The 27,945-nt window shown below is 38.5% G+C and overlaps 1 protein-coding gene across 4 annotated transcripts in view; it reads left to right on the top strand.

Annotated features, from left to right (window-relative positions):
• Positions 1 to 27,945, top strand: part of trpa1b (transient receptor potential cation channel, subfamily A, member 1b) — a 44,554-nt gene that overhangs the window by 12,840 nt on the left and 3,769 nt on the right. For 2 of the 4 annotated variants that reach the window (XM_051882780.1, XM_051882779.1), the window contains exons 8-29: positions 4,634 to 4,770; positions 5,319 to 5,367; positions 5,592 to 5,691; positions 5,788 to 5,888; positions 6,062 to 6,231; positions 6,454 to 6,618; positions 8,244 to 8,358; positions 8,744 to 8,910; positions 10,168 to 10,252; positions 10,339 to 10,398; positions 10,498 to 10,596; positions 10,800 to 10,870; positions 12,633 to 12,786; positions 14,145 to 14,234; positions 14,555 to 14,724; positions 17,406 to 17,535; positions 17,643 to 17,825; positions 17,929 to 17,997; positions 19,118 to 19,213; positions 19,324 to 19,442; positions 21,749 to 21,904; positions 27,559 to 27,674. In XM_051882780.1, coding sequence (XP_051738740.1) covers positions 4,634 to 4,770; positions 5,319 to 5,367; positions 5,592 to 5,691; positions 5,788 to 5,888; positions 6,062 to 6,231; positions 6,454 to 6,618; positions 8,244 to 8,358; positions 8,744 to 8,910; positions 10,168 to 10,252; positions 10,339 to 10,398; positions 10,498 to 10,596; positions 10,800 to 10,870; positions 12,633 to 12,786; positions 14,145 to 14,234; positions 14,555 to 14,724; positions 17,406 to 17,535; positions 17,643 to 17,825; positions 17,929 to 17,997; positions 19,118 to 19,213; positions 19,324 to 19,442; positions 21,749 to 21,904; positions 27,559 to 27,610 — 2,538 coding nt within the window. In that variant the 3' untranslated portion in view covers positions 27,611 to 27,674. Of the gene's footprint in view, positions 1 to 4,633; positions 4,771 to 5,318; positions 5,368 to 5,591; positions 5,692 to 5,787; positions 5,889 to 6,061; positions 6,232 to 6,453; positions 6,619 to 8,243; positions 8,359 to 8,743; positions 8,911 to 10,167; positions 10,253 to 10,338; positions 10,399 to 10,497; positions 10,597 to 10,799; positions 10,871 to 12,632; positions 12,787 to 14,144; positions 14,235 to 14,554; positions 14,725 to 17,405; positions 17,536 to 17,642; positions 17,826 to 17,928; positions 17,998 to 19,117; positions 19,214 to 19,323; positions 19,443 to 21,748; positions 21,905 to 27,558; positions 27,675 to 27,945 lie in introns of those variants that run through there. The other 2 variants (XM_051882781.1, XM_051882782.1) reach the window with 2 other exon arrangements.

Raw genomic sequence — 27,945 nt, 5'->3', positions numbered from 1 at the left:
ACCTCAGTTGAGAGACCTGAGTTCAAGAGTTGATCCCCCTCAGAGGCCAAACCCTCTGTAGAATTCCTGGAAGCAGAGCGGTCAGGGGAAATGTGTACAGGCGTAGCCTTGGTCATATCTGAACCAAAGCATCCAGCCCCAATAGAACTGAATGCTTGAGGGAGAACGAGAGCGGACAGTGAATACATTCCTCTGATGTGAACAAGTCCACTTCTGCTTGGCTGAACTTCTAATCAACTCCACTGTTTCTGCGTGGAGTCTCCATTCCCTGGGCCCCAGCCCCTGCCTTGACAGGATATCTGCTCCCTGATTCAGGTACTCAGGGATGTAAACTTCCCTCACCGATAGCAGCTTGCCCTGGGCCCAGAGGAGTATCTGATGCACCAATCAAAATAGATTCCTGCACACTTCCCTGATGATTTATGAATGAGACTGCCTATGTGTTGACTGAGTGGATATGGTCATGGTATCTCAGTGCTAAAAATACAGCCATCATCTCCAGGCAATTTATGTGCCATAAAGGATGGTGACCTCTCCATAGACCTTGAGTCGAGCAGTTGCCTAGGACTGCACCCCAGCTTGTAAGGGAAGCGTCTGTCATTAGCGTCTTGTGACAATAGGAGGCCCCCAGCACAGGAACCTGGACCACGAACCAATGCTTCTTTCACATCACTAGGCTATGAAGGCATCTGCGCTTAACCCTCTGGAGTCTGAGGTGTTTTCTGGGCCCTGGAGATGTTTTGACATGCCCTAAAAATTGTAACATTATAGTAAACTTATAACATTTTCATGGCAAAAGTCTGATTACACTGTATGCAGCATGTGTGTAAAAGTTTGTAGTTTTGAGAAAATGACATTTATGTGTGGTGAGTGAAAAAAAAAAAATTAAGTCACTGAAATAAGGCCATAAAACTTATACTGAATATTTGTTCATAAGACTTTTAAGAACTGGATCTTGTAGCCTAGAATTTTTGCTTCAAAACTATGTGAAAATCATCCTGCCCACTCATTCACATAAAATAATATATTGGTGTGAATGATCATGAATATTGATGAGTTTCACACCTGGGAAGACAATGACCCCTCCCCAAATGGCCCTAATACGTGAATGGGACTCTGAGGGAACTGGAAGAAAGAATGTGAAGAGATTAAAAGAATGACTTTTTGATTGTTTGTATTTTAATTACAACACAGCATAATCCAAATATACATAACAAAGGCACATTATTGAGCACACTGATTTAAACACAGAGACTTGAACAATCACATACTTTTGTGCCATTCCTAAAACAGTTCCCGTTCAACATACCTGGCATTTCTAAGGTGTTTACTATTTTTGCCATGCACTGAAGAAAAGAAAAAAAAAAAAAACTACCCTGCTTTTTGTAGAATATCAGTCCATTTTGAAGAGACTCTTGTGAAAGTTTGAATCTGCAGGACTCATCAGTGTTACAGTTTCGAATGTATTACTTATTTCTGTAGAACAAAAAAAAAAAAGAATATTTTAAGTTCTTTTCGCCATTATCAGGAAAAAATGCAAGTGATTGTGCCAGCGCCTCCGCCAACCCCAGAGGGTTAACCCTGATGATGTGAAATGGGTTGCCCCTCATGGAAAGCCCCTTGATCTTGAGTCACCACTGCAATGGTCTCATGTTTAGAAGACCCAAAAGAATCATGTTGGACACTACTGCCATGAGTCCTAACAGTCCCTGAAACCATTTTACAGTGACAGTTTAGCCTAGCCTAATCTAGCTTATGCCTGTAATGGAGAAAGCACTTTCTTCTTGGAGTTTAGTCTTAACCCCAAGCACCTTGTGTGAGCGAGGACGACATCTCAATGCTGAACCATCATCTGATCACTGGTACAGGCTGAATAATATGCCCGGTGCCCTGAAACGGCTTGCGGGCAGGGAATGACTGAACATACTTCTGCAATATCCTTCTCAGAGTGAGCAAGCATCCCTGTTCCGCCAGGTTCCAGGTGAAGACTGGGCAAAGAGCACGCTGGAGTCCTGAAGTCACAGAATTAGCAGACTGGCCTCCTGAGGACACAGAGAAGAAGTGGGCACATTAAAACTTGGTGCTCAACAAACTACACTCTGTTTTTGTTGTTCACGTCTAGAGGAGCTTGTACTTAGCTGGGGCTGCTCTTTAGTAACAGCCCCAAAGTCCTCCACTCGCCAGGGGATGTACCTCTGGAATGCCACTGCCTGTTTCTTGTCCTCTTGAAACCTCCCGACGACAGTATTAACTGCTTCGCTGAAGAGGCCAAAGAAGAAAGGGTAGTGTCCAGCAGGAACATCTTGTCCCAATCTCTTATCCCTGAGAGGTTTAAGAAGAAAAAACAAAAAAAAAAGGGTCTGACATGGAGGTTGTGAATCACTTGACAGAAACTCCTCGTCTAACTTGCTCTTGTGATGTGCTTCTTGCTTCTCAGCTGGCCAGTCGATGTCTAGTTTAGCAACAGCATTAGTCACAACCTCCAAACTTTCCTCATAAGCAGGGGAGAGAGATGGTGATCCTCAAATCCTCAAACTCCCCTGCCTCGATGCTAGCTATATCCAACTCCTCAGAGCTGGATATAGCCAACACTGGGGCCTCACTCGGCCTTTAAGAAACCTCAGAGGTGCTTCAGGGTCCGGAATGAAGCCACTGGAACTGGCAAGTGAGAGCTGAGAAAGGAAAAAAACCCAGTCTCAAGCTCCTCTGTCAATTTCATTTGCGACCCCCAAGATCTGTGCAAACGCGCTTGCCTGGCTTCCCTCCTCGAAGAGTGCCATGCAGGAACAAAGTTTTCTCAATGGCAGACGCTCGCAAGCTCAAGAGCTGACTGTGCTTGCTCCACTCCCAAGCAGACCACAGGTCATGTGTGTCACCTCCCATAATGCAGTGCAGGCCGGGAGACACAGATGTTAAACTGCTGCTTATTACTTGCCATAATGATAATATAATGAGACGAACAACACCAAATAAGACTCACAGTGACACAGAGTGCTTACTGAAAATACAGAAGCTGACAATGTTTGGTCCGGGTGTCCTTTATAGCTTCCGGGAGTCATTGGACTATGTTTTTCCAATGAGATTGGAATGATTTCACATTTGCTTCAGATGCAGGTCATGCAGAAGTCTTCCCATAGCATTAACATTCTGATGAGCGTTGAGTTCCCTCAAAAGGGAATTTTCATTTCAAATATAAAAGTTAACAAGAAAAACTAAAATGATCAAAGAACTCAACAGACTCGATGGCCTAAGGCTTGTGACGAAAAGAAAGAGTTTATTTTTTTTCTGTCAGGGAGTCTGTGGCAGCCCATAGAACTGTATAATATTGTGGAAATAAAAATGTTGACACTAATTGGAGAGACTTAAAGGGGTAATTAATTCAAAACTGAAAATTCTGTCATCATTTACTCATCATTCTCATGTCATTCATCCTTATGCCACACACACACACACACACACACACACACACACACACACACACACACATATATATATATATATATAATTTTGTGACTTTTTGGACTCTCAATTTCAATCCCTCTTAAGGGTAAATTTTTTAAATGTCATAACTGAGACTTTTTATGTCATAATTATGATTTACCAAAGCTTGATTTATTTGGGCTTACATACCATTTGGTTTAAAATAGGAACCTAAAATCTAAATTATGAGATATTAAGTCATAATTATGAAACAAAGAGTCAAAATTATGACATTAAAAACATAATTATGAAACATTTTAAAATAATAACATAAAATAAATACAACTTAAAAAGTCAAAACTGTGACTGAGACAGAATTATGAGAAAATAATTATTACTTTTTATTTTGAAATATGTTATAATTATTATTTACCAGGGCATTTTTTATGTGGTGGAAATGGGCTTCCATAGAGTGGCCTAGAAACAGAAATTCATGGCAAGTGGTTTCAGTTTCCACCTTTCTGCTGACTAGATTATCCACCAATTTGAATCTTGTCATAAACATATTTTATCATACTCCTCCTACAGCTGTAATAAGATACTCTGCAAATTTATATAATATAATCATGAGCCCATTATCATCAAGACTTATTTCTGTAAAAGCTTTTTGATACATTAAACCACACTATGTCCTGTAAGAATTTTGGGGACAAAAATAACAAAATTGTTAAATATGCCTAATGTCGGGCTACAATGTCACAATTCTGAAAGAGATACCAAAAAAAGAAAAAAAAGAAAAGAAAAAAAATTCCTTTCATGAAATGCAGCCATAGAAGAATGTAGCTTGCAATGAACACAAAAGCAGCCTGATTTCCTGACTCTCAATCTAGACCCCACAGACACAAACACACTCGCCCATTTATCGTCTTCAGTCTGTAGCAGCAGGGTTGATGCATTCAGTAATAGCTTCAGATAGTTAAATTGATACAAATTGCATCCACTTACATCTATAACTGAGCTTGGCCATTCAGTCCATTGCCCCAGCAATTCAGGGTGCTCTCTCATTAATGGTTTGTGTTATTGGTGCAGCAGCTGAGAGATTGTCCCCCTCTTGCATTACCTGGCCCAGCCTCTCCTACTTATGTCAGGCTAATAGCTGACTTCCATCTCAGTGTCTGTGTGTGTGTGTATGTGTGGCTTGATTGTTTTGCAGTGTGACAAATCCACGGCCCTCCACTTTGCCTGCACTCAGGGTGCTCTGGATGCCGTCAAAATCATGCTTTCCTCTTACAACAGAGTGGAAGACATCATCAACGTCAGGGATGGAGCCAACCAGACCCCCTTACATAGGTCAGTGTGATGCCATACTGCTGTCCAGTAGTCATTATGAAGTGAACTAGCCTTCTGGTTTATCTCAGAGCGGATCTCAGTTCATGTTAAAGGGACAGTTCACCCAAAAATGAAAATTCTGTCACCAATTACTCACTCTCATGTCATTTCAAATCCATAAGACTTTCGTTCATCGTCGAAACACAAATGAAGATATTTTTAATTAAATATTTTTAATGATTTCTGTCCCTCCACTGAAAGTCTATTCACCCCAAAACTTTCATAAAGAGATACAAATGAATTCATATGATGCTTGAGCTTCCATTTACCAAATTTGAGTGCTCTGTATGTTCACTGATCAATGTTTTTATGTATGGCTTGTATGCCTCAATAAAAAATGTTAGAAGTAATTCTGCTTATGGCTTTTAAAGCACTTTTTGCTATGACCAAACAAATGTATTTATAATGGTGATGCCATTAGTGTGCTTGTCCTATTGCAATTTGCAGCTGTATTTGTTTGATTAATTTCCATGCTTCAATGATTAACAATGACTTTCTTTTCCTAATAGAGCCACATTGTTTGATCATGTCGAGTTGGCTGAATATCTTATTTCAAAGGTAAATGTTTGAATGGCTCCTTTGTGAGAATGTGAGTGGCTGAAACATCCAAACTCACACCATTATTCTGCTGTCTGTGCATTTTGCGTACCAGCAAGCTGCTATGCTTGGATTGATCTTTTGATAAGATGAATATTAACCACCCAATATCTCATTATCTTATTGTATGTCCTTTGATAAAACTGGTAATTCACTGTTATTCGGATCTCATTTGTCCTGGAAAGGGAGCAGAAATTGACTGCATTGACTGTAAGGGACTGTCTCCACTGCTGATGGCCTCCAACTGCGGTGCTTGGAAAACCGTTGCATTTTTACTGTCAACTGGTAAAACATTTTCATAAATTTTCAACACATTTTTTTCTCCAATATTACATGCATGCACGTTTCTGCATATTTAACATTTTCTCCTATTGAAAAAAGGTGCCGATTTCAAAATCAAAGACAAAGCAGGTCGAAACTTCCTCCACTTTGTCATTCTTCAACCAAAAGGGCTGAAAAATCTTCCTGAGACAGTCTTGCAGGTATGAAAATCTTCCTAAACGTCAAGTTCAGTTTGTCAAATGCAGAACACTTTCATTTTGAAAGAAAATCTGAAGAGTCCAAGTGACCCTGTGTTATGGATTATTACATAATGCATTGTTTTGAACATGCGTATGTTCTGTATATAGTTATAACGACCCATTGCCTCCTCCAGAGTAATGCCGTGAAGGAGATGTTGTCTGATGAGGATGTTGAAGGCTGCACTCCTCTGCACTACGCCTGCAAACTTGGCATTCACGATTCGGTCAAAAATATGCTGGGTCTCAATATCTTCTTGGGTCAAAAGTCACGGGAGAAGAAATCAGCACTTCACTTCGCTGCAGAGTGAGAACGTTTGTAATGCAGTCAGAGCTATATCAAAGCCAGTGATATTTGTGCTTATTTTCTTAGAAGTAATAAGTATTGACCTACAATAACATATCATTCCTGACCATTTATGAGAATTTTGCTGGAATTTATACAAATGAATGCAGAATAATGCCAAACTTTAACATTTCACATGCTCCCAAACTTGTTAATATTATTTTTTTCTCCAATGTCTGTTAGATATGGGCGTTTAAACACATGCCACAGGCTGCTGGAGTCCCTCACGGACTCCAAAATGCTGAACGATTGGGACGAAAAGGGCCTGACGCCCCTCCATCTTGCTTCAAGGGCAGGACACGCACAAGTAGTGGAGCTGCTGCTTCGGAGAGGAGCGCTGTTTCAAAGGTACACCATACTTTTCTGGGAAAGCAAAATATCTAAATTTTTGCAGTCATCAAGCGGTACTTCATTACTCTAATAACTACCAGGCAGTGTTATTTTAATACCATTGAGATACTACACTGTAAAAAGTGGTAACCTGCAGTTGTTACCTTGAAGAGCTGTTTTTTAACCCATAAAAATGTGTTTTGTTGGTATAAATTAACATATTTAGGTTGATTCAGCAATATTATAAAACAGATAGTTCCGGCCCTTGATTCTGATTGGTTAGCTGCGTTCAAAGCCAATGTAAAATTCCTGAAAACATACAGCTGACCGCATTACATAAGTATCGCTTTGATTGACAAGCGATCTAACCAATCATAACGCTGAATCCGCCATTTTGTCCAACAAAGCAGTCAGGAGTAAGAAGATTAACCTCGGTGGACTTGAACTTGAAAAATGGTGTGTACTGACGTCTTTCCGCGTTTGAAACAACATTCCTTCTCATGTTTATTCATGTGTATTTGATGCTATAAATTAACTAGTAAGAAGAGATGATCGTTTTATGAGCTGCTTGAGCTGAGGCGCTACAGCAATCTGTCACGACACATTAAAAAGCCACAAAATGATTTTTATTGTTCAAATTTCTTAAAAAATTACACAGTTTGAAAGCTAGGACTTTGTTTTAATGTCATAAGTAACCTGCTCTGTCTTGTCTGTCGACGTGTTGTCAGTGTCCTCTTTGCTCCGCGATGTCTAACTAAGGAGGGACGGGTCTTTGTGAAGGGTCAATTGATTTTTTTCATTGAAGCTTACTGCATTATGTAGAAGAGTATTGTGAGAGAGATATTGAGTGTATTACCTGCATTCAAATTTAGCATTTTCCTTCAGGTCAGTCCTATGTTCATAATAAAAAATCTGTTTGAATGTCCGCTGCGTTCTTGTCCTTTTAACATTTAATGGGTTTTCCTGTGCCCTGCTGACACTGACAGCGCTAGTCAAAGCATTTATCATTTGCTCTTGTTCCGTGTTCACAACAAGTTTCAATATAAAAGTCTTTGCGACTGAGTGACTCGCTCATAAAGACAATCTTTGCCGCCAATGGCGTAATAAATGTAACTTCTGTTGCTGTTCACAGTCAGGGACTATTTTTTCCAGCAGAAGGAAGGCTTTTGATAGAAAGTTGCATTGATAGATATCTTTTGGCTTTAATATTTGTATTGTGTGATAACCGTTTTATAAAAGCAATAAGCCCTGTGAAGCCATGGTTTACAGTGAATTTATAACAGCTAAGGGGGTTTTAGGCACTCCGCTCCGCGTCGTTATAAATTCACTGTAAACCACGGCTTCTTGTGGCTTATTGCTTTATGAAATCACACTTCTGACTGGATCAAAACCAGTTAATTTAGATGTTATCATTTTTAGGTTAATTTTTTTAGTTAATATTTATTTTATTTCAAGTAATGAAAATGTTTTATGGTTTAAATATTGATAGTAACCCTGCTACAAGGTCACGATTGGGTGAAAATATCAAAAGCTAAAATTCCAACTTTTCAGCTAGGTTAGCGGCAGCTTCACAAAATGCACTTGGTTACATTGTGAGTTCATTTAGCTGGACATTCTGTCATAAGGTCTGTTGTAATCTCTAGTGATTACAAAGGCTGGTCCTGTTTACATCATGCTGCGGCTGAGGGATACACACAGACAATGAAAATCCTCCTCGCAGCCAATGTCAAACTGCTGGACGGAACAAATGAAGATGGGGTAAGCAGCGTAAAAATCACTAACACCTGTGGAGCACAGTCAGTTTGAAGAATACAATTACCAAGCTATAGGAAAGTGAGCTTTGAAAATCCAAAGAACACAACATAATCACAAGACTAGATTACATTTTAAAATATATTAACTGTACTTTAACTTCACTTTAAAATATATTAAAACAGGTATTTTAAATTATAGTAATATTTCATAATATTATTACATTTACTATATGTTGTCAAATAAATGCATACTTGTTGAGCGTTATACTTTTTTCAAAAATGTATTTTTTTAATACTTTTAATATACTGTATTTATTGATGAAAGCAATTGTCATTTATGATAAGTTTGAACGACACTGCCTTTTAATCACACATGTATGCTTTAATAGAACACAGCACTTCACATTGCTGCACAAGCGGGACATGTAGGTGCTGTTTTGCTGTTATTGGACAGAGGAGCTGAAATCACTCTCAACAATGCTGACAACTCTTTTTTGCATGAAGCTGTGCGAAATGAGAAAAAAGATGTAGTGAACGCCACCATCGAAAGTGAGAGGTAAAGAGACATCCACATTCAAGATGACCACGTTAATAGCCTTGCATTGCTGGTACACCCCAAAGTTAAAGTTAAGTTCAAAAACAAAGCCTAGGAGGGCAGGAATATTTATTTTAATATAAAAATAACTTGAAATGCAGATTAATAATAATATATGAATTAATACTGTAACATTGTTGCAGTGTTCATTTTGCTGATTGTTTTCTTTTTCTGCTTTAAAGGAACACTCCACTTTTTTTGAAAATAGGCTCATTTTCCAACTCCCCTAGAGTTAAACAGTTGAGTTTTACCTTTTTCGAATCCATTCAGCTGATCTCCGGTTCTAGCGGAACCACTTTTAGCATAGCTTAGCATTGTTCATAGAATCTGATTAGACCGTTAGCATCTTGCTCAAAAATGACCAAAGAGTTTCGATATTTTTCCTATTTAAAACTCGACTCTTCTGTAGTTACATTGTGTACTAAGACCGATGGAAAATGAAAAGTTGCGATTTTCTAGGCCGATATGGCTAGGAACTATACTCTTATTCTGGCGTAATAATCAAGGAACTTTGCTGCCGTACCATGGGTGCAGCAGGCGCAATGATATTACGCAGCGCCTGTGACCCCCTGCTTGCACAGGGAGTGTGCCTTGCAACCATGGAGACATTTGTGAGAGACGCTGCGTAATATCATTGCGCCTGCTGCACCCATGGTATGGCAGCAAAGTTCCTTGATTATTACGCCGGAATAAGAGTGAAGTTTTAAATAGGAAAAATATCAAAACTCTTTGGTCATTTTTGAGCGAGATGCTAACGGTCTAATCAGATTCAATGAACTATGCTAAGCTATGCTAAAAGTGGTACCGCCAGACCCGGAGATCGGCTGAATGGATTCGAAAACGGTAAAACTCAACTGTTTAACTCTAGGGGAGTTGGAAAATGAGCCTATTTTCAAAAAAAGTGGAATGTTCCTTTTAGCTAATAGATAATTTAATCTCAAATCATGTATTTGTTTGGTAATTAGTTATGTAAAAAAAGTAACTTTTTTCTAAAATGAGGCAACAATAAACAGTTAAGTTTCCTGTTCCCTTTTAATAAAACACAAAAATATCTCAAAGAAAACAATTTCAGTGTAGGATTTTTAATGGAACAATATAAGAGAATAGGTTGAGGGTTTGCCTTTGTAAAACTCTGTAAATATGTTTTTTTTAAAACCTATATTATTTTTCTCCTCTCAGTAAGCCAATGGTTGACAAAGATATATTAATGCACTGTAGGTTTGCTGAGGCATTAACATCATTTAAAACAACATCTCGCTGTGTCGTGATGGACATCATAGAGTTCCTCCCAGAGTCTTTCAGGGTCTGTCTAATAACTTCACTTTATAAAACTGTTTGAGCTATTGTTGATAAAATCTTTGACATGAAACCCCTCTCTCTTCTGAACAGCACCTTCTGGACCGGTGTATTAAAGAGTCTGATCACGACGCCAACAGTCCGGATTATCATGTAAGCTTTCCACAAATGTCCAATAAGTTGTATTCAAACTATTAATAAAAAAGTTCATTAATGCTATAAAGTACAAAATTTGTTTAATGGTATTGGCAGATCAAGTACGATTTTCGGTGGCTTCAAGCTCCTTTACAGTTGAAGAAGTTTGCTAAAACAGATAAAACAATGAAGTTCCAACCACTGGCAGCCATGAATGTAAGTCTCTTTAAATCACATTCCTTCAATGCACTCATCCTTTCTAAAAATGATGGAAAACTGTGTATTAAAGTAGAAAAATATGAGCATTTTATCTAGTGATATCTGATTTTGGACCCCATTGTGCAGTATACGTTATTATATACAAACTTCTGGTTCCTAAAATGGTTTGAGAATAAATTATAACCCTTGTACCTCACTAGGCAATGGTGCGGTACAACCGTCTGGAACTCCTCACTCACCCCGTTAGCCGAAAATACCTGGAGATGAAGTGGTATGTTAAAGATGTACTGTAACTCTCAGAAAGTCCCTACAGTTCTGGTTGGTAATATTTGGGTGGTAATTGTTTCTCATGGGGGCATAAAGTATCACTGTAAAATCAGTGATTTTGAAAAAATTCACGGTTGCATTATTATGGAAACACCAAGGTGGAAACGAAAGAGGGAGGAGCCAGAGGATGACCCAGAGCAGAGCCAGGATGAAAGCTCACGACGGAACTGATGGAGGGAGGAGCCAAGATGGAGCCAGGAGCCCGACCAACTGAGGTGATGTTGTGATAAGAGGAGACCCAGGAGGAACAGAGGAGATGAAGACCCTTGGTGATATTGAAGGCCTAGAAGGCTGAGGGAGCATTGAGTCAAGGTGGAGCCAATGGGTGAGAGGCGGAGCTAGGAGATCCTCAGACCAAGGCAGAGCTGATGACTGAAAAAGCCCAAGGTGGATGCAAGCAGCTGGACAGAATCAGTGAAGGAGGAGCTGAGGGACTGAAGGGAGACAGCAGAGGTGAGGCCAAGGAACTGGATGGCTTTGGCAGAGAAACGGGGAGGCTGGGCGGGACCATCCACGAAGAAGGACACTTGGAGCTATGCAGAGCCAATGGCGATGAAGTAGACTTTGCTGGATGACAAAGGAAACTTAGTGCTGGATGACGAAGGAGACTTGATGCTGGATGATGAAGGATACTTGGTGCTGGACGATGAAGGAGACTTGGTGCTAGACGCTGAAAGAGACTTGGTGCTGGGCAGAACTAGCGGCAACAATGAAGACTTGGGGCTCGGTGGAACCGGTGGCAACAAAAATGACTTGGGACTGAGCTGAACTAGCGGAGATGAAGACGACTTCAGACTGGGCTGAACCAGCAGAGGCGAATGTGACTTGGAACTGGGCTGAACCAACTGAACTGGGATAAAAACCACTTGGGGCTGGAATAAACCAAGGAAGGAAGACGACTTGGAACTATACAGGTTCAGCGGAGACTGGAGATCTTGCAACATTTCATCATCCAGTTTATCAAACAATATTTATCCAGCCTGCTCATAGCATGCACCTCAGCGACGGGAGTGTGTACGGTGCTTGGGCTCTGGGACAAAACTGGCCACTAGCAAACACTCTGGTTTTCACTTTGTGGTGGGCTCAGAGTCTGCGGTGGGCTCTGGCTTATTATCCATAGCGGGCATGACTGAAGGCTGGCTGCGCACTGGGTCCAGAGTGGGGCTGGTGTTGTCCTCATCAGCGAGGCAGACTGTGAATGGCGATCCACATTGGAAAACACATAGGGAGTGGTTGGGATAGTGGGTTATTTTAATAAACACCAGGAGTACGAGAGGTACACTACACTTTAACACTGACAACTCCAAACAATGAGCAGAAAGAACTCAGGGCTTAAATACACACAGGGATAATTAATGGAACAAGAAACAGGTGTGAAACATAATTAGAAACTATGGCAACAAACAAAGAACTCAAGCAAACAGGAACAGGGTAACCATTAAAACAGGACATGACAATAAAACTATGAAACTAATAAGACAAGATTGTGCACTGCACATTTGTTTTTTCAGATGTCCCCATGAGAAACAGTTATTGATATGCTAACGTCTACAGTCACTTGTTTTTATGTCATATACAAAATAGTCACTGCTTTTTACTTTTGTGCATATGGTTAAAAATAGCAGCAGTAGACATCACTTAAAACAGACTGGTTTACCAAAGCACATTATTGAATATTCTACTGATATTGTATTTTATTTGGACAGGAAGGCGTATGGAAGCAAGGTTCATTTGCTCAACCTGGCTGTCTACCTGCTTGGCTTGTTGCCCCTCACATACCTCATCCTCAATCTGAGACCAAGCCAGAACATTTCTGCCAATGGCACATCTGTCATCATGGTGCCCGTATCTTTTAGTGAGGTAGACAGCTTCTATTCAGAGCTCTCTAGCATCTTGTACGGAAGAGATGAGCTTAAAGAGTTCTGTAATTTGTGCAACAGAGGACAGCTAGAGATGCTTATCTGTGACAAGCAGAGAAGGGAAAGGTGAAAGAGAATAATGATAGCTGAATTTAAATGACAATCAAATTGATTGTGAATTACTTTTCAAAGTCATAGAGTGTCATAAATTATAAAAGAGAGGAAAATTATTATATGTCCTTTACAAAATTGGTAATATAATGTGTCTTTTAACAGCTGTCTTCTTAATGTGGTACTCCACATCAGTGGTGTGAAAACACATGGGAGGCTCTGTGTGTTACGAGACAATTTAGGGGGCACTTTCCATGAATAGAAATGAGTAGAAAATTCACAATACTTTTTACATTAAGGCTACGAAGGCAGGTTTTTAGTGCAACCATTTTACTTTATTGTAAGAAAAATTATTGTACAAATACTGTTCTTTAATATAAGGTAATTTTTTTTCTCTTTTTTTTTTCAACCTTTAGTCTAGGTATTCATTTGCGGTATTTTTAAACATTTTTTAATGTTTACTATTAGAAAATAATGATAAAATCATGAAAATCTGGGTTTAAAGTCACGATGTAACAGAAGTAGTGGCTGAAGGAGTGATTCGTTAAAAAAGGAAAAAATGTAGAGCGGGGACTTCTGTACATCGGTTGTTCAGAAAGGGGAAGAGTCAGACCACTTCATAGATAATGAATGAGACATTTTGTAGTGCTTAAAGGGTTAGTTCACCCAAAAATGATTATAATTCTGTCAAAAATAATTCTGTCATTAATTACTCACCCTCATGTTGTTCCACACCCGTAAGACCTTCGTTCATTTTCGGAACATACAGTATTTTTGATAAAATCTGATGGCTCAGTGAGGCCTCCATGGCCTAATCTGTTATTCATTGACAAGCCAGTTATCTAAGATATCATTCACAATCATATGCATCTCCATTCTCACATTTGCATTCACTAACCATGTCGATGCCCTATTACTTAATTTGGTGAGTGTCATTATGAACTGAATGGCATCTATCAACTTCACACTTATTAATCAGCTCCAAGGTTATTATCTTCATGAAATTAGTCTAATCTCGTATGCATATTACTATTTATCTTTTGAGAAATGGTGCAGAATACTCATGATGGCATTAATATTATCTATTGTTGAGTGTGAGGAACATGCACACTCCATAGTAGATATTTTTAATTAATTTATAAATTTTTTTATGAATGAAAAGTGATACACTTATTATGTAAATGTGATTAATTTGGTGATAATGCTATAATGATGCTCTCTCCCTCTCTCTCTTTTCCCTCCATCCAGCAAAATTATTTAATCTCGGTCTGTATAATCATGGTGCTTGTCTTGAATGTGTATTCCATTTGCAAAGAGTTGGTGCAGTTGGCTCAGCAGGTAATAGTCATGTCATCACTTCCCATGATGCATCCACTATAAATTCCTCTCATACTACTACAAGAGACTCTCAGCAGAGGGCAATCAAACCGTCACTAATCATAAATGTCATGATGCACATTAAATACACATGCCTTTGCTGTGGGGATTCCGTTGTAGTGCTCTAAGCCTTCCAGCCAAGTGATTTACCTATAAAAACACAGCTCAGATTTTGCATGCATTGTTCCATGGTCTTTGCCACTGGCGAGAGTATTCAAATTGCACTATGTCTGGAACCTAAAAGTGATTTTATTTAACCCCTTATGTCTTTCACATTGTAGCGGATATATTACTTCACTGACTTCTCTAACCCTGCTGACTGGAGTGCAGCTATTAGCTCTTTAGTCTTTGTCATTCCCATGTGTTTCAATGTAGACAACACATGGCAATGGCAGGCTGGAGCTTTTGCCATTTTGACTTCATGGATCGGTTTCCTACTCTACTTCCAGAGGTAGATTTAATGGCCTGTAGTGTTCCTTTATAGAATTTATTATAATCCCATTTCTGCTTTTTACTTGGGATTCCAAACAGTTAATTACAGTACATGATATGCAGATTAATCACTATGAATTGCATTTACGGTATATACTGTAAAAAATGCACAATATATATTGAAACTAGTTATCTGTCGATATTCAAGATTTTTATTAATTTATTGTTATCAATCAATTGAATATATTAATTTTCCCATTTCAACATTTCTTTATTTGATTAAAGGGTTAGTTCACCCAAAAATTTAAATCCTGTCATTAATTACTCACCCTCATGTTGTTCTACACCCGTAAGACCTTCGTTCATCTTCGGAACGCAAATTAAGATATTTTTCATAAAATCCGATGGCTCAGTGCAACATGTTCTCCAACCAATATGCCTGTTTGTCACTTCCCTGAAATACGACCCATAGAATCGTTTACTAAAGTTGTTCCCCTATCGACAACAGGACACTTTCATTTTAATTCATGAAATACGATCCATAGGAGCGTTTGCTAAAGTTGCGCCCCTATCGACAACAGGACACTTTCATTTTAATGCATTGTTCCCTTTTATCTGCATCATATTTCGGGTGTCGCGTAGCTCAATTGGCAGAGCGTTGCAATATATAACAATATACAATCATGTGATCATGCGATCGTGGGTTCGATCCCAGGGAACATGCACTATAATTCACTAAGGGTGGGGTGGGTGTAGTCGTTAATAAAAAAAATGAATTTTGCTAAATGGAAATAGGACAAATGGTGTAAAAAGTCCACACATTGCATTTAAATAAACACGCATTTTGATTGGTAACAACAGTCATATGCCATTTTATGACGACAGACGTAATACGATACTGTCATTATTTTTATGCCAGCTAGAGGGCGCATGACTTTAAAACGTAAATATAGGTCATAATAATGTGCTTGAAAAATGTCCTATAGGGTCGTTTTTTTTTTTTGGAGGACAGTCTGCTCAGTGAGGCCTCTATTGCCAGCAAAATAATTAACATTATCAGATGCTCAGAAAGCTACTAAAAACATATTTAAAACAGTTCATGTGATGACAGTGGTTCAACCTTAATATTATAAAGCAACGAGAATACTTTTTGTGCACCAAAAAAATAAAAAAAAATAACGACTTTTCAACAATATCTAGTGATGGACGATTTCAAAACACTGCTTTATGAAGCTTCGAAGCTTTACGAATCTTTTGTTTCGAATCAGTGGTTTGGAGCGCCAAAGTCACGTGATTTCAGTAAACAAGGTTTCGTTACGTCATAAGTGTTTCGAAATTTCAATAGTTCGCGTGACTTTGGCAGTTTGATACGCGATCCGAACCTCTGATTCGAAACAAAAGATTCGTAAAGCTTCGAAACTTCATGAAGCAGTGTTTTGAAATTGCCCATCACTAGATATTGTTGAAAAGTCGTTATTTTGTTTTTTTTGGCACACAAGAAGTATTCTTGTCGTTTCATAACATTAAGGTTAAACCACTGTAGTCACATGAACTGTTTTAAATATGTCTTTAGTACCGTTAGCATCTGAAAGTGTAAATTATCTTGCTGGCAATTGAGGCCTCACTGAGCCATTGGATTTTATCCAGAATACCTTAATTTGTGTTCCGAAGATAAACGAAGGTCTTACGGGTGTGGAATGACATAAGGGGTGAGTAATTAATGACAGAATTTTTATTTTTGGGTGAACTAACCCTTTAAAAATGCAGTAATTGTCTATTTTAATACATTTTAAAGTGTGATTTATTCCTGTGATGGCAAAGCTGAAAATTTCAGCAGCCATTACTCCAGTCTTCAGTGTCAGAAATCATTCTGATGTCGTGTTTTGGTCCTCGAGAAACATTTCTTATTATTATCAATGTTGAGAACAGTTTTGCTGCTTAAATTTTTTTGTGGAAATGGTGATACATTTTTTCAGGATTCTTTGATGAATGTAACGATCAAAAGAACAGCATTTATTTGCAATAGAAATCTTTTGTAACATTATAAATGTCTTTACTGTCACTTTTAATTAATTTAATGAACCCTTGCTGAATAGAAGTATTAATTTCTTAAAGAAAACATTTTACTGACCCCAAACTTTTGAATGGTAGTGTGTAGTATATAGTATAGCCATCATATAACACTCACTTAAAGTTAGTCTTTAGAAATGTTGGCAAAACACTTTAGTTTATGATCCAGTTATCAATAGTTGCTTATTTGCATGCATATTACTAGGATATTGGCTGTTTATTAGTAAATTATTAACATTTCGGTCACACTTTAGTTAAGGGTCTAATTTTTTCTACTAACTAACTAGTAACTATGACTTTTGCCTCAATAAACTCCTAATTACTGCTTATTAATAGTTAGTAAGGTAGTTGTTAAGTTTAGGTATTGGGTAGGATTGAGGGATGTAGAATATGGTCATCCAAAATAAGGCATTAATATGTGCTTCATAAGTACACTGTTAAATGTAAACTTCATCAAATCTAAAAAGGAATATCCATTTTTTTCGCACTAAACATTACAATGTTGTGATGGCTAAATGTACTTTTAGCATTTACTATGATTGATTTGAGTGTTTTTTTTTTTTATTATTATTATTTCTACAATGTATGTATAGAACATTTGAACTCTAATATACCGTTTTCACATGGCAGGTTTGAGCGAATTGGAATTTACGTGGTGATGTTTGGTGGAATCGTTAGGACCCTTGTGTGCATCATGGTTCTTTTCATCTTCCTTTTGCTGGCATTCGGATTGTCCTTCTACGCTTTGATGCTTCACCGGGTACGTCCAAAAAGAGAGATCATATCAACCCAGCATGATAGACCCTTCAAGTCTTGGCAAATTTGTGCAGTTTGATAACGATGTTTACTGTTTGCTGCTTTCAACAGGCTGAGTTCAGCTCCATCAGCCTTGCCCTAGCCCAGACGTTTGTGATGACAGTGGGAGAGCTGAACTACCAGAGTACATTTCTGAACACTTATGAAGAAGGCCACATGGCATTCCCTGCGGTCACCTATTGCGTGTTTGTGTTTTTTGTGCTTCTCATGCCTATTCTTCTCATGAATCTAATGGTAGGACACTCAGCACTGGCTTGCTGGAAGCCAGCTATTGATGTTAATGACAGCTGCAGTTTGTCAGGATGTATTAGGCTTATTTGTCTAAATCATGTTGCAGATTGGTTTGGCAGTAGGAGACATTGCAGAGGTACAGAGAAATGCAGAATTGAAACGGATAGCCATGCAGGTGAGCAGAATGGATTAAATAATGCTTATACCTCTAAATTAATGTGTATTTTCAACAATTATTTGCTAAATTGTTAGCAAGTTTTAAAGACACACAAAAAAATGCTGGGTTAAAAACAACCCAAGTTGGGTTGAAAATGGACAAACCCAGCGATCGGGTTGTTTTAACCCAGCGATTGGGTTGTTTTATTTAACCCAACTATTGTTTAAAAATTACTGTATTGCTTGCTTAAAAAGAACCCAAAATATTTTGGAAATTAACATTTATTAATATGCTTAATAAAGGAACATTTATTAACAAGTTTAATGAATCATAATTAAACAATAAACATTTATTAAATTGCTTATTAATAAATGTTCACCTTTTATTATTGTTGCCTCTAGTAATTATGTGTCTGATTTTTAATTTCCAACCTATTTTGGGTTCATTTTAAGCCAGTCATATAGTAATTTTTAAACAATAGTTGGGTTAAATAAAACTGCCCAGCACATTGGGCAAACATTTAACCCAACCGCTGGGTCTGTCCATTTTCAACCCAACTTGGGTTGTTTTTAACCCAGCATTTTTTTAGAGTGCATCATTAACATCATTATTTTTTATTAATATAATTTGTTGCAGTAAGCAACAAAAACTAAAAAACTAAAAAAGGGGATCAGACCCGAGCACCAAAACAGACTTGAAGCCAATCAGCAGTAAGGGGCTTATACACTCTTTAGGGGGGAGGTACCTGTGTTGCATAGCATGTTCATGAATTTGGAGGCAGAGCTAAAAAGATGGGGGTGTGATCATTTTGGGTAGGCCAGTGTTTGTTTTGGTGATTTCAAAAATCAACAGCGTTTCTCAGAAATCACTTACTGCACCTTTAATGACTCATCTTGTACTCAGGGGCATGTCCAATTTTTTTGTCCAATTAAAAATTCACTAGAATAAGAAATCATTCTAGTAAAATCAGGATTCACAGCTGTGACATAAACTATCGGCTATTTAAAAAAAAAAAAAACATGTCCCACCCCAAACGTCCTGTTTCAGTAGGAAATATGTCAACACAGCAAGGAGAACGCTTATCAATAGAAGTATAAATACCATGGTATCGTGTACATCACATTAATCATCATTACAGATAGATCTTCACACTGCCCTTGAGGAGAAACTACCTTACTGGTTCCTAGAGCGAGTGGACAAATCATCTATTACCGTCTATCCCAATAAATGCAAGGTTTGTCTATCAGCAAATGTGGTTCCTACTCTGAACATGAACTGTAAACTAACATTTTTTCAATTAACATACGGCATCTCTGTGAATATTAACACTGACCTGTTATACAGAAACTGCTGATGCAGGTCTTCCTTAACGGTGAGATCCAGAACACAGTTCGTACCCGTCTGAACCTCTGCTCACGGCAGGGAGGGCATCTAGAGAGAGAGCTGCACAAACAGAAAAACAGGTGATCTCTTTGTATACAAAGTATATATATACCACCACTTCTGTTTTGGGTTTACTTAGGAAGGGATTTCAAATGTGAGCATAAACTGTTGTGCTTGTGTGAACTTTATAAGAAGAATTTCTATTTCTCCCTTTATTGAACGTCACAATGGAAATGGGAGGGTTTATCAGACTTTATATGCAATATGGTGCCTATAAAACTATCAAACAGAAAAAAAGTACAAGTTGACAGGAATTTTTTTAATTATTTACAGGTTAGTTGACACTTCTCAATATTTGAGGTATATACTTCTTTTTTCTTTTTTTTCTTTTTTTGGTAATGTGCTAGAAAATAATGCACAAAAAACTCTAATATCTAATCAGGAGGATGCATGTAAGTAAGAATAAAGCTTATGTACTTCAGTTTTGAAATCTGAATATCACAAAGCTTAGACTTGTGGAGAGCAGCCCCTAGTGTTCATCAGCTATAATGCACCATCAACCAGACATTCAAATTGCAATTTGGAGTTTGGTTTGCTACATCAATCATCACAAATTCAATTGAATTTTAATTTTTAAAGTATTTTTTATTGCAAATGTGAATGGCTCTGATTCACATACAGTACCTCACCTACCCCACTTTTGAGTCAGTTTCAGATAATGTGATTTAATATATATAATTTTCAAAGTAATATTTAAAATATATTCTGCTTTAGTTTTATAACAAATACAAGCATATAGATCTGTGCAGATGTGGTGGCATCACTTAACATTTTATTTATATTATTTATTATTATTATTTTTTTTACTTAAAGGCAAAAAAATCTGTTATCATTTACTCACTCTCATGTCGTTACAAACCCATAAGACTTGTGTTCATCTTTGGAACACAAATGAAGATATTTTTAATGAAACTGAAGCTTCAAAAAGTTCATAAAAAGATCATAAAATAAATCCATATGAACTGAGCGGTTTAATTCAAGTCTACTGAAAAGACATAATCCTGAGCCTGGTTCCCTTGCAACTGTTGCCTCTGGCTTGCTTAGGTGGGAACACATAATATTGATTCAGAACTAAATCAACACTAAAACTGACCTCAGCTAACAATGACAATATTTTCTTTTAAGAGCTGTTTTAGGCGTAAAGAGTACCTGAAAACCATGCTTGAGTAAAAATACAGGTACCTTACATCAGAAATGACTCCATTACAAGTTACAAGTCACCAGTTCCAGTACAACTTGAGTAAAAGTCTTAGGGCCCTATTTTAACGATCTAAGCACATGGTCTAAAACGCACGCCGCAGGTGCACTTAGGGCGTGTCCGAATCCACTTTTGCTAGTTTAACGACGGGAAATATGGTCAGCGCACCAGGTGCATGGTCTAAAAGGGTTGTCCCTATTCTCTTAATGAGTAATAGGTGTGTTTTGGGCGTAACGTGCAATAAACCAATGAGAGTCTCATCTCCCATTCCCTTTAAAAGCCAGTTGCGCTCGCGCCATGGTGGATTCGTTATTTATACGGCGGAATTTGCAAGCAGAAAAACTGAACGCTTCTCTAGTGAGGAAACGGATCTGCTCGTGCGCGAGGTTAAAGCGCGTAAGCAGACCATCTACGGGACAAGCCGGATTCCACCAAAATATTTTTATCTTTATGCACACAATAATAATCTTTTACATTGTAATCCTTTTATTTTTAATATTTGGCATGTTTGTGTGCTGCTGCGCATCCCTGTGTGTGTAATAAGCAGAATGTACGCGCGTTGTGCACCCGCATATAGAGGCATATTACTAACGTGCTCTTTAAATAACAAAACAAATATTGCGCCATTGACTTTAGACCAGGTTTCAGTTGGTCAATGATGCAGTCTATTTCAGTTGCCTCAAAATAGTAACGCACCAACAATGTGCCTGAACACACCTTGTTTTCAGACCAGCACGCCCATGGGCGAACAGATGGACGCAAATGCATTTGCTATTTAAGCAACGTGGCGCAGGATATACTGCGTCAGAGTTAGAGTGTCTTATTTTTAAAGGATTTTACTCATACTGAATGTAGGCTCAAAGATGCAATAGTCCTCAACACCTAAGATACAATCTCTTTATGAAAGTGTCGGAGTTTTGAGTGAACAGACTTTCAATGGACAGAAATCTCTCAGATTGCATTAAAAATATCTTCATTTGTGTTCCGAAGATGAATGAAAGCCTTGTGGATTTGGGATGACATAAGGGTGCGTAAATGATGACAGAATTTTCATTTTTTGGGTGAACCGTCCCTTCCTCAATGAGTTTATCGTGGTATGAACTACATTTGATCTGTTCTTCCCTTCAGGATGAAAGCGATGTCCTGTATGCTGGAGAAACAGCATAACCTGCTCAAGCTGATCATCCAGAAGATGGAAATCACTTCTGAGGCTGATGAATATGATGGCCCACAGCACCCTAGAGCTCTGAAACAGCCCGCTTCCTCCTCATCTCAGAAGTCAAAGTGGGTCCCACTGATGCAAGCTATTAGGGCAAAGAAATAATATTAGAGACTATGACATTCGTAATGTAAACATAAGCCAAATACTCAGCCATCGTTACTTATATTGACTGTTTTGATGTTAGTTTTAGTTTTTCTTCCCATCTGATTAAGTGTAAATGTGTAATCATGGGATCATAATGTATTTGGTAGGTTGCACTGATGAATATATTAAATCCACTTAAAGTTTGTACTGAACTCAGAACAGAAGTGTTTGAATAATATCCAATGCTTTAATGCATAATGAAGATCCTATAGCTCAAGTATTGAAGATAATGTGGTTTGAGAAAAGCATTTGGAATTAATGCGATAACAAGCTCCTAATGCAAACTTAAAGACTTCAAACTCTGTGATGAATCACATATAGATTTATCACACCGATCGGTCCACATTTGTAGAAGAATTAGCATGTAAATTTCATCTGGCCTTGTGCCTGGACGCTTTGTCATGTCACTGATTTCAAAGTAGTTCTGCCAATGGAGAGCACAAGTGTGTAACCCTCGTTTTTTTGAGCTCTCTTTTTAGTGTATCCACCATTATATCATGATGATATTCCCATGAAAGCTGCATTACATAAAACCATCTTGTTGATCAGATTGTCAATGGTGATTTCACAGACTTAAGCAAAAGTCACTCATGTTGGGAGTAGATTAAGACATGCACCTGCATGGCCAGAACACTGTAAAAATCATTTTGTGATTTAGCATGCACATTGTGAGATGTAGTAAAATTGATGACAAGGATCACAATATCCAGATGGAATGGATTTGCTTTAGATTTGGTCACTTGAAGCAATAGTAAACCTATACCTTTACTGCTGAGTACATTTGATTGAAGCATGAAAAACCAAAAAAGAAATGATAAATGCTAAAAATATACTGTGTTCAAGCCAACCAGTGTCTTTTGAGTCTTAAAGTGCCCCTATAATGTTTTTTTTTTTTTTTTGAATATTACACTCTAAAAAATGCTGGGTTAAAAAAACAACCCAAGTTGGGCTGAAAATGAACAAACCCAGTGAATCGGTTGTTTCAACCCAGCAATTGGGTTAAATGTTTGCCCAACCTGCTGGTAGTTTTATTTACCTCAACTATTGTTTAAAAATTAATGTATTGCTTGCTTAAAATGAACCAGCTATATAGTAATTTTTAAACAATAGTTGGGTTAAGTAAAACTGCCCAGCATGTTGAGCAAACATTTAACCCAGCCGCTGGGTTGAAACAACCCAATCGCTGGGTTTGTATATTTTCAACCCAGCTTGGGTTGTTTTTAACCCAGCACTTCTTAGTGTGTACCTTTCATGCAATGTGTATGTTGGTGTCTGTGAATGTAAACAATCTGCAAAGTTGTGAAGCCAAAAGTGCACTATAAATAAAGTTATTGTGTCTCAAAAGAAAGAATCGACTCTGAACAGCCTAAATGAGTCGTCAGTATTCGAATCCCACTTCCATGATGGGTACACGTCACTGGGTAACACATTTGCCCGCTTATGTTCTACGTTCTCCGCCTGGGAACAACTTGACCTTCCTTCAAACACAGTAGCATTTTCGTGTGGTTAACATCATGTCGAGAAGTCGCTGTGAAAGTAAATTTGTTTTATTTTCACTTCGGAATGATGAGGCTGCGAAGAATCAGTGGTTAATATATTAATTTTTTTCAATGATACCACAGCAATCCCAATCTTTTGTTGTGTTCCTGTCATTTTACTGACGACTGCTTCTCAAATCTTGGGGAGTTCATGCAGGATTCGCAACACGCTTGCTCTTGAAAGATGGGTCAGTATCAAATTTATTTGGACTGGCTTGCTCCTCTGAATCACAACCTTTAACAATGATGCTGCTATCATGTTTTATAATGTGCCGCAAACTAAGCTGACACTTAACCACTGAGAAAAGTCCTGCTCCAGTCGTGCTTGCGATTGAGTTTCTGGTTGATCGACTACTTCAGACTTTCATCGTCGGTCTCAGGTTCGAATTGATAAGGTTAAATCGATGCCATCTTTTCTGTCCATACATTGTATATGATCTCTTGAGAATTGATAAGCCTCCAGACAGAGCTGTAATTCAGTTATAGTAATGGGAGTTTTGTTTTCGACACATGCTGTATGCGGTAGACCAGTAACAACAGACTGGGCCATCAGACCAATCAGAGCAGAGTAGGCTCACGGAAAGGAGGTGTTTAGAGAGACTGAATCTTTAAACTGCTTCGAACGAATCGTTTAATAATCTTCGAGAAATTAGGTGATATTGTATATTATGAGAAAATGAAAGTGTTTTTTGACCTTGCATTCATGTAAACCTGTTTTAGGACACTCCCAAACAATATTATGAACCTTAAAAATGGCATAATAGGGGCACTTTAATTTATCTGACACTGAACACCAATCAGCTATGATTAGGCTTTGGAGACAAATAAGAGAAAAGCAACAATCTGTCATTTGCTTGTCAGTGCTTCACAGCATTAGGAGTTTACAGAGCCCAGATACATCACTTCCTCCTCCAAAGGGTAAGCAGCATTTCTCACACCCACCACCCAGTTCTCAGCTAGACAGATATAAAAAGATGTCAGTGACAGAGCATGCGCGTCGTTCCATATCACAGATTTGATCAGCAGATTCATCGATCTTGAGGGCCTTAATGTGCAGGAACATCAAGACATTTTGCAGTGTTTGGCATTTTAAGGTGTATTCTATTACCAGGTGATTGTAACAAATATCCAGAACACAGTGGGCCCTATCATACAGTACACTCGGCGCAATGCGACACCAGGCGAGACGCAAGTGTTTTTTGCTAGTTTCAGCCTGACGCAGTTATCATTTTCACGTCCTGCGCCATATTGTTTAAATAGCAAATGCATTTGCAGCCATTTCTGTGCCCATGGGCGTGCTGGTCTAAAAACGAGGTGTGTTCAGGTGCATTGTTGGCGTGTTGCTATTTTGAGGCAACTGAAATAGACTGCGCCATTGACCATTTGAAACCTGGTCTAAAGTCAATTGCGCTGTATTTTTTGTTGTTGTTGTTATTTAAAGAGCGCGTTAGTAATATGCGCCTATAGGCAGGTGCACAATGTGCATACACTTAGCTTATTACACACACAGGGAAGCGCAGCAGCACACAAACATACCAAATATTAAAAATGAAAGGATTACAATGTAAAAGATTGTTATTGTATGCATAAAGATAAAAATGCTTTGGTGGAATCCGTCTTGTCCCGTAGATGGTCTGCTCGCGCTCTTTAACCTCATACATGAGCAGATCCTTTTCCTTTTTGTTCAGTTTTTCCGCTTGCAAAGTCCGCCATGTAAATAGCGAATCTGCCATGGCGCGAGCGCAACTGGCTTTTAAAGGGAATAGAAGATGAGATTCTGATTGGTTTATTGCACATTACGTCCAAAACACACCCATTACTCATTAGGAGAATAGGGACAACCCTTTTAGACCATGCGCCAGGTGTGCTGACCATTTTTCCTGTCAATAAACTAGCAAAAGTGGATTTGGACATGCCCTAAGTGCACTTGCACCGTGCGCTTTAGACCATGTGCTTAGATTGTTAAAACAGGGCCTAGTGTGTTGAAATTGCCCAGTGTTATTATTTTGATTTTACAGTGTCGTTATATAGTAATAACTATAAATTATGCATAATTACATGCAACTAACCCTAAACCTAACCCTATTGTAAGTGCATGTAGTTAATAATTATTACTCAGTACTTAAATGTATAATTACACTGTAACAAGGACGCCTTAAAAAGTGTAACCAATAATTTTATATTATCTCTATTTTCTTGGACAGGTTTCATGAGATTCACTCCATCAAAGTCTAGTAGGAACTAGGAGCAAATGGATAGTTCACTCTTCAGCCACTTCTCTCATTCAATTAAATGTGCTTGATTCAATGTAGGGGGAGGCTTCACTAAAATGGGGGCGTATTGATTTTCCTAATGGCCGTTTTGATGCTGTTACATGCCATTTGTTTTACACTGCAGCTGTGAGAGCGTGGTGACCATGGGAACCAGGGGAGGAGAGCGCACATAGCTGATGTCATAGTCCTGCACCTGTCTCGCTTACTCATTCACACAAAACAGACGGAGAGAAAGAAGGAAAAGAGCCACTGCCCACACTACGACCCTTAACACGCTTACCGACAGACAACTGCACATTTCTCATGTTAGCTCTGACCTAAAACAATGTGGGCAGCATTGTTCCCATGTAATTAGTCCCTATGTGGAAGCTTGGGAAAGATGTGCTTACACAGTTGTTTAAAGTAGAGATTAGTGTTAAAATGCTATGAAAGGTTGTTGCTTGTTGCTGTTTCCCTCAAAGAGACGTAGTTATTATTAGTTGAAATTAATGCAAGCAAAGCAACAGGTTCCCATTGGATGAACTGATGTTTTCATGTAAAACAGTTTAGACATGATAGACTGAAAAAAGCATGTGAATGTGTTCTTGGATAAGGAGCATTCCTGAGCAATGATACGTGAGAAATCCTGTTCATTCTGGAAGAAAATGCAGGTCACTTCGCTACTGTACCTTATGCAATATGCATCTGCAGATTTATAGAGATTCTTACTGTTCATAGAGGCTATAAAAATCATACACGGTTGAATGGTTCTCATTGTGAAAAATTCCCATTTTTTTTATTCACTGTGGTGCTACAAAATCAGGATTAGACCAAAAATGCGGTCACATTTACCATTATTTAGAGAATGTTTGCTGGCTAAATCCATTCATTTTAAATTCAAATCCATGCAATCATGATTTTTTGTGCGAGGGTGAAAGATGTAGATTTCACAATGGGTTTAACGGAAGTGACTTCTATGTGAGCTGTGCTTCATACATATCTACGCTGTTGAAAATTTTGCTAATGTGACTGCACCGAACCTTCGCAAAAAAAATATCCTTTGTCCATCAATAGTGTAGCTATGTATGAAGCACTGCACTCACAAATATCACTTTTAAACCAAGCAGCTTTCCGTTGGCCAATTTATGTGACCATTTTGGACATGAGCAAAATGTACATGAGGAACTTTTTGCCCTCATGCGAATTCCTATTGGAATGACGGTGCATGTCCTCTGGCGCAGAGCGGAGGGATTGTTTTCAATTTATTCCTATGGAAGTTGAGCTTTACACTCGCGCTCTGAATTGTGGGATTGACAGCGGACCAGAGAAAGTCTTAAGTGCGAATGATGAGTGTTAAAAGTTCGTGCAATTCTCAACTGTAATCATTTGTATCTGTGATGATTATATTGCCCGTATGTTGAAAAAAAAACATAGATTAAACACACTCGCTACAGACACATCCCAAAGCGGCATTTTATGGGGCTTTTCCACTGCATGGTATGGCTCAGTATGGCTCGCTTTGGCGCTTTTCCAATGCATGTTACAGCTCGATACGGCTTGCTTAAATAGTACCACCTCGGTTGGGGTTTCTAAGCAAGCCGTACCGCTTGCTTAGAAACTGGTTTGTCCAGAAGTTGCAGGAAGTAGTGTAGTCCCATGTTGACTGTGATGTCTTTCAGGTGGGCCAACACCAGTCTCTCAAATAACGTCATGGCAACAGATGTCACAGCAACAGATCTGTAGTCATTTAGTCCTCTATGATTTTTGTTTTTTTGGGTAAAGGGATGATGGTGGAGAGTTTGAAGCAGGAGGGGACTTCACACAGCTCCAGTGATCTGTTGAAGATCAGTGTGTGAAGATGGATGACAGCTGGACAGCACAGGCTTTGAGACAGACTGGTAAGATATTGTTTGTGCTTTTGGCTTTCCTTATCTTCTGTTTCCTGAAGACCCAGCATACATCCTCCTCACAGGCTCTGTTTCCACTTGATATTACGATGTGTTTTGGTTGATCGGATCACAAGTAGACGAGGGAGACACATACCTGTTTACACCTGGTATTTTAATCCGTCTCTTTTGTCCACTTTCAACAACTTCTGTCCTGATTTCTTCGAGGAGAGTGTATGGGTTTTGTCAGATCTTTCGATCTAATGGACAAAACAAGATTGCG

This window comes from Ctenopharyngodon idella, chromosome 23 (assembly GCF_019924925.1).
Source record: "Ctenopharyngodon idella isolate HZGC_01 chromosome 23, HZGC01, whole genome shotgun sequence".
Taxonomy (NCBI): Eukaryota; Metazoa; Chordata; class Actinopteri; order Cypriniformes; family Xenocyprididae; genus Ctenopharyngodon; species Ctenopharyngodon idella.
Note: the sequence above shows the minus strand (reverse complement) of the source record. Positions and strands in the feature narration are given on the sequence as shown.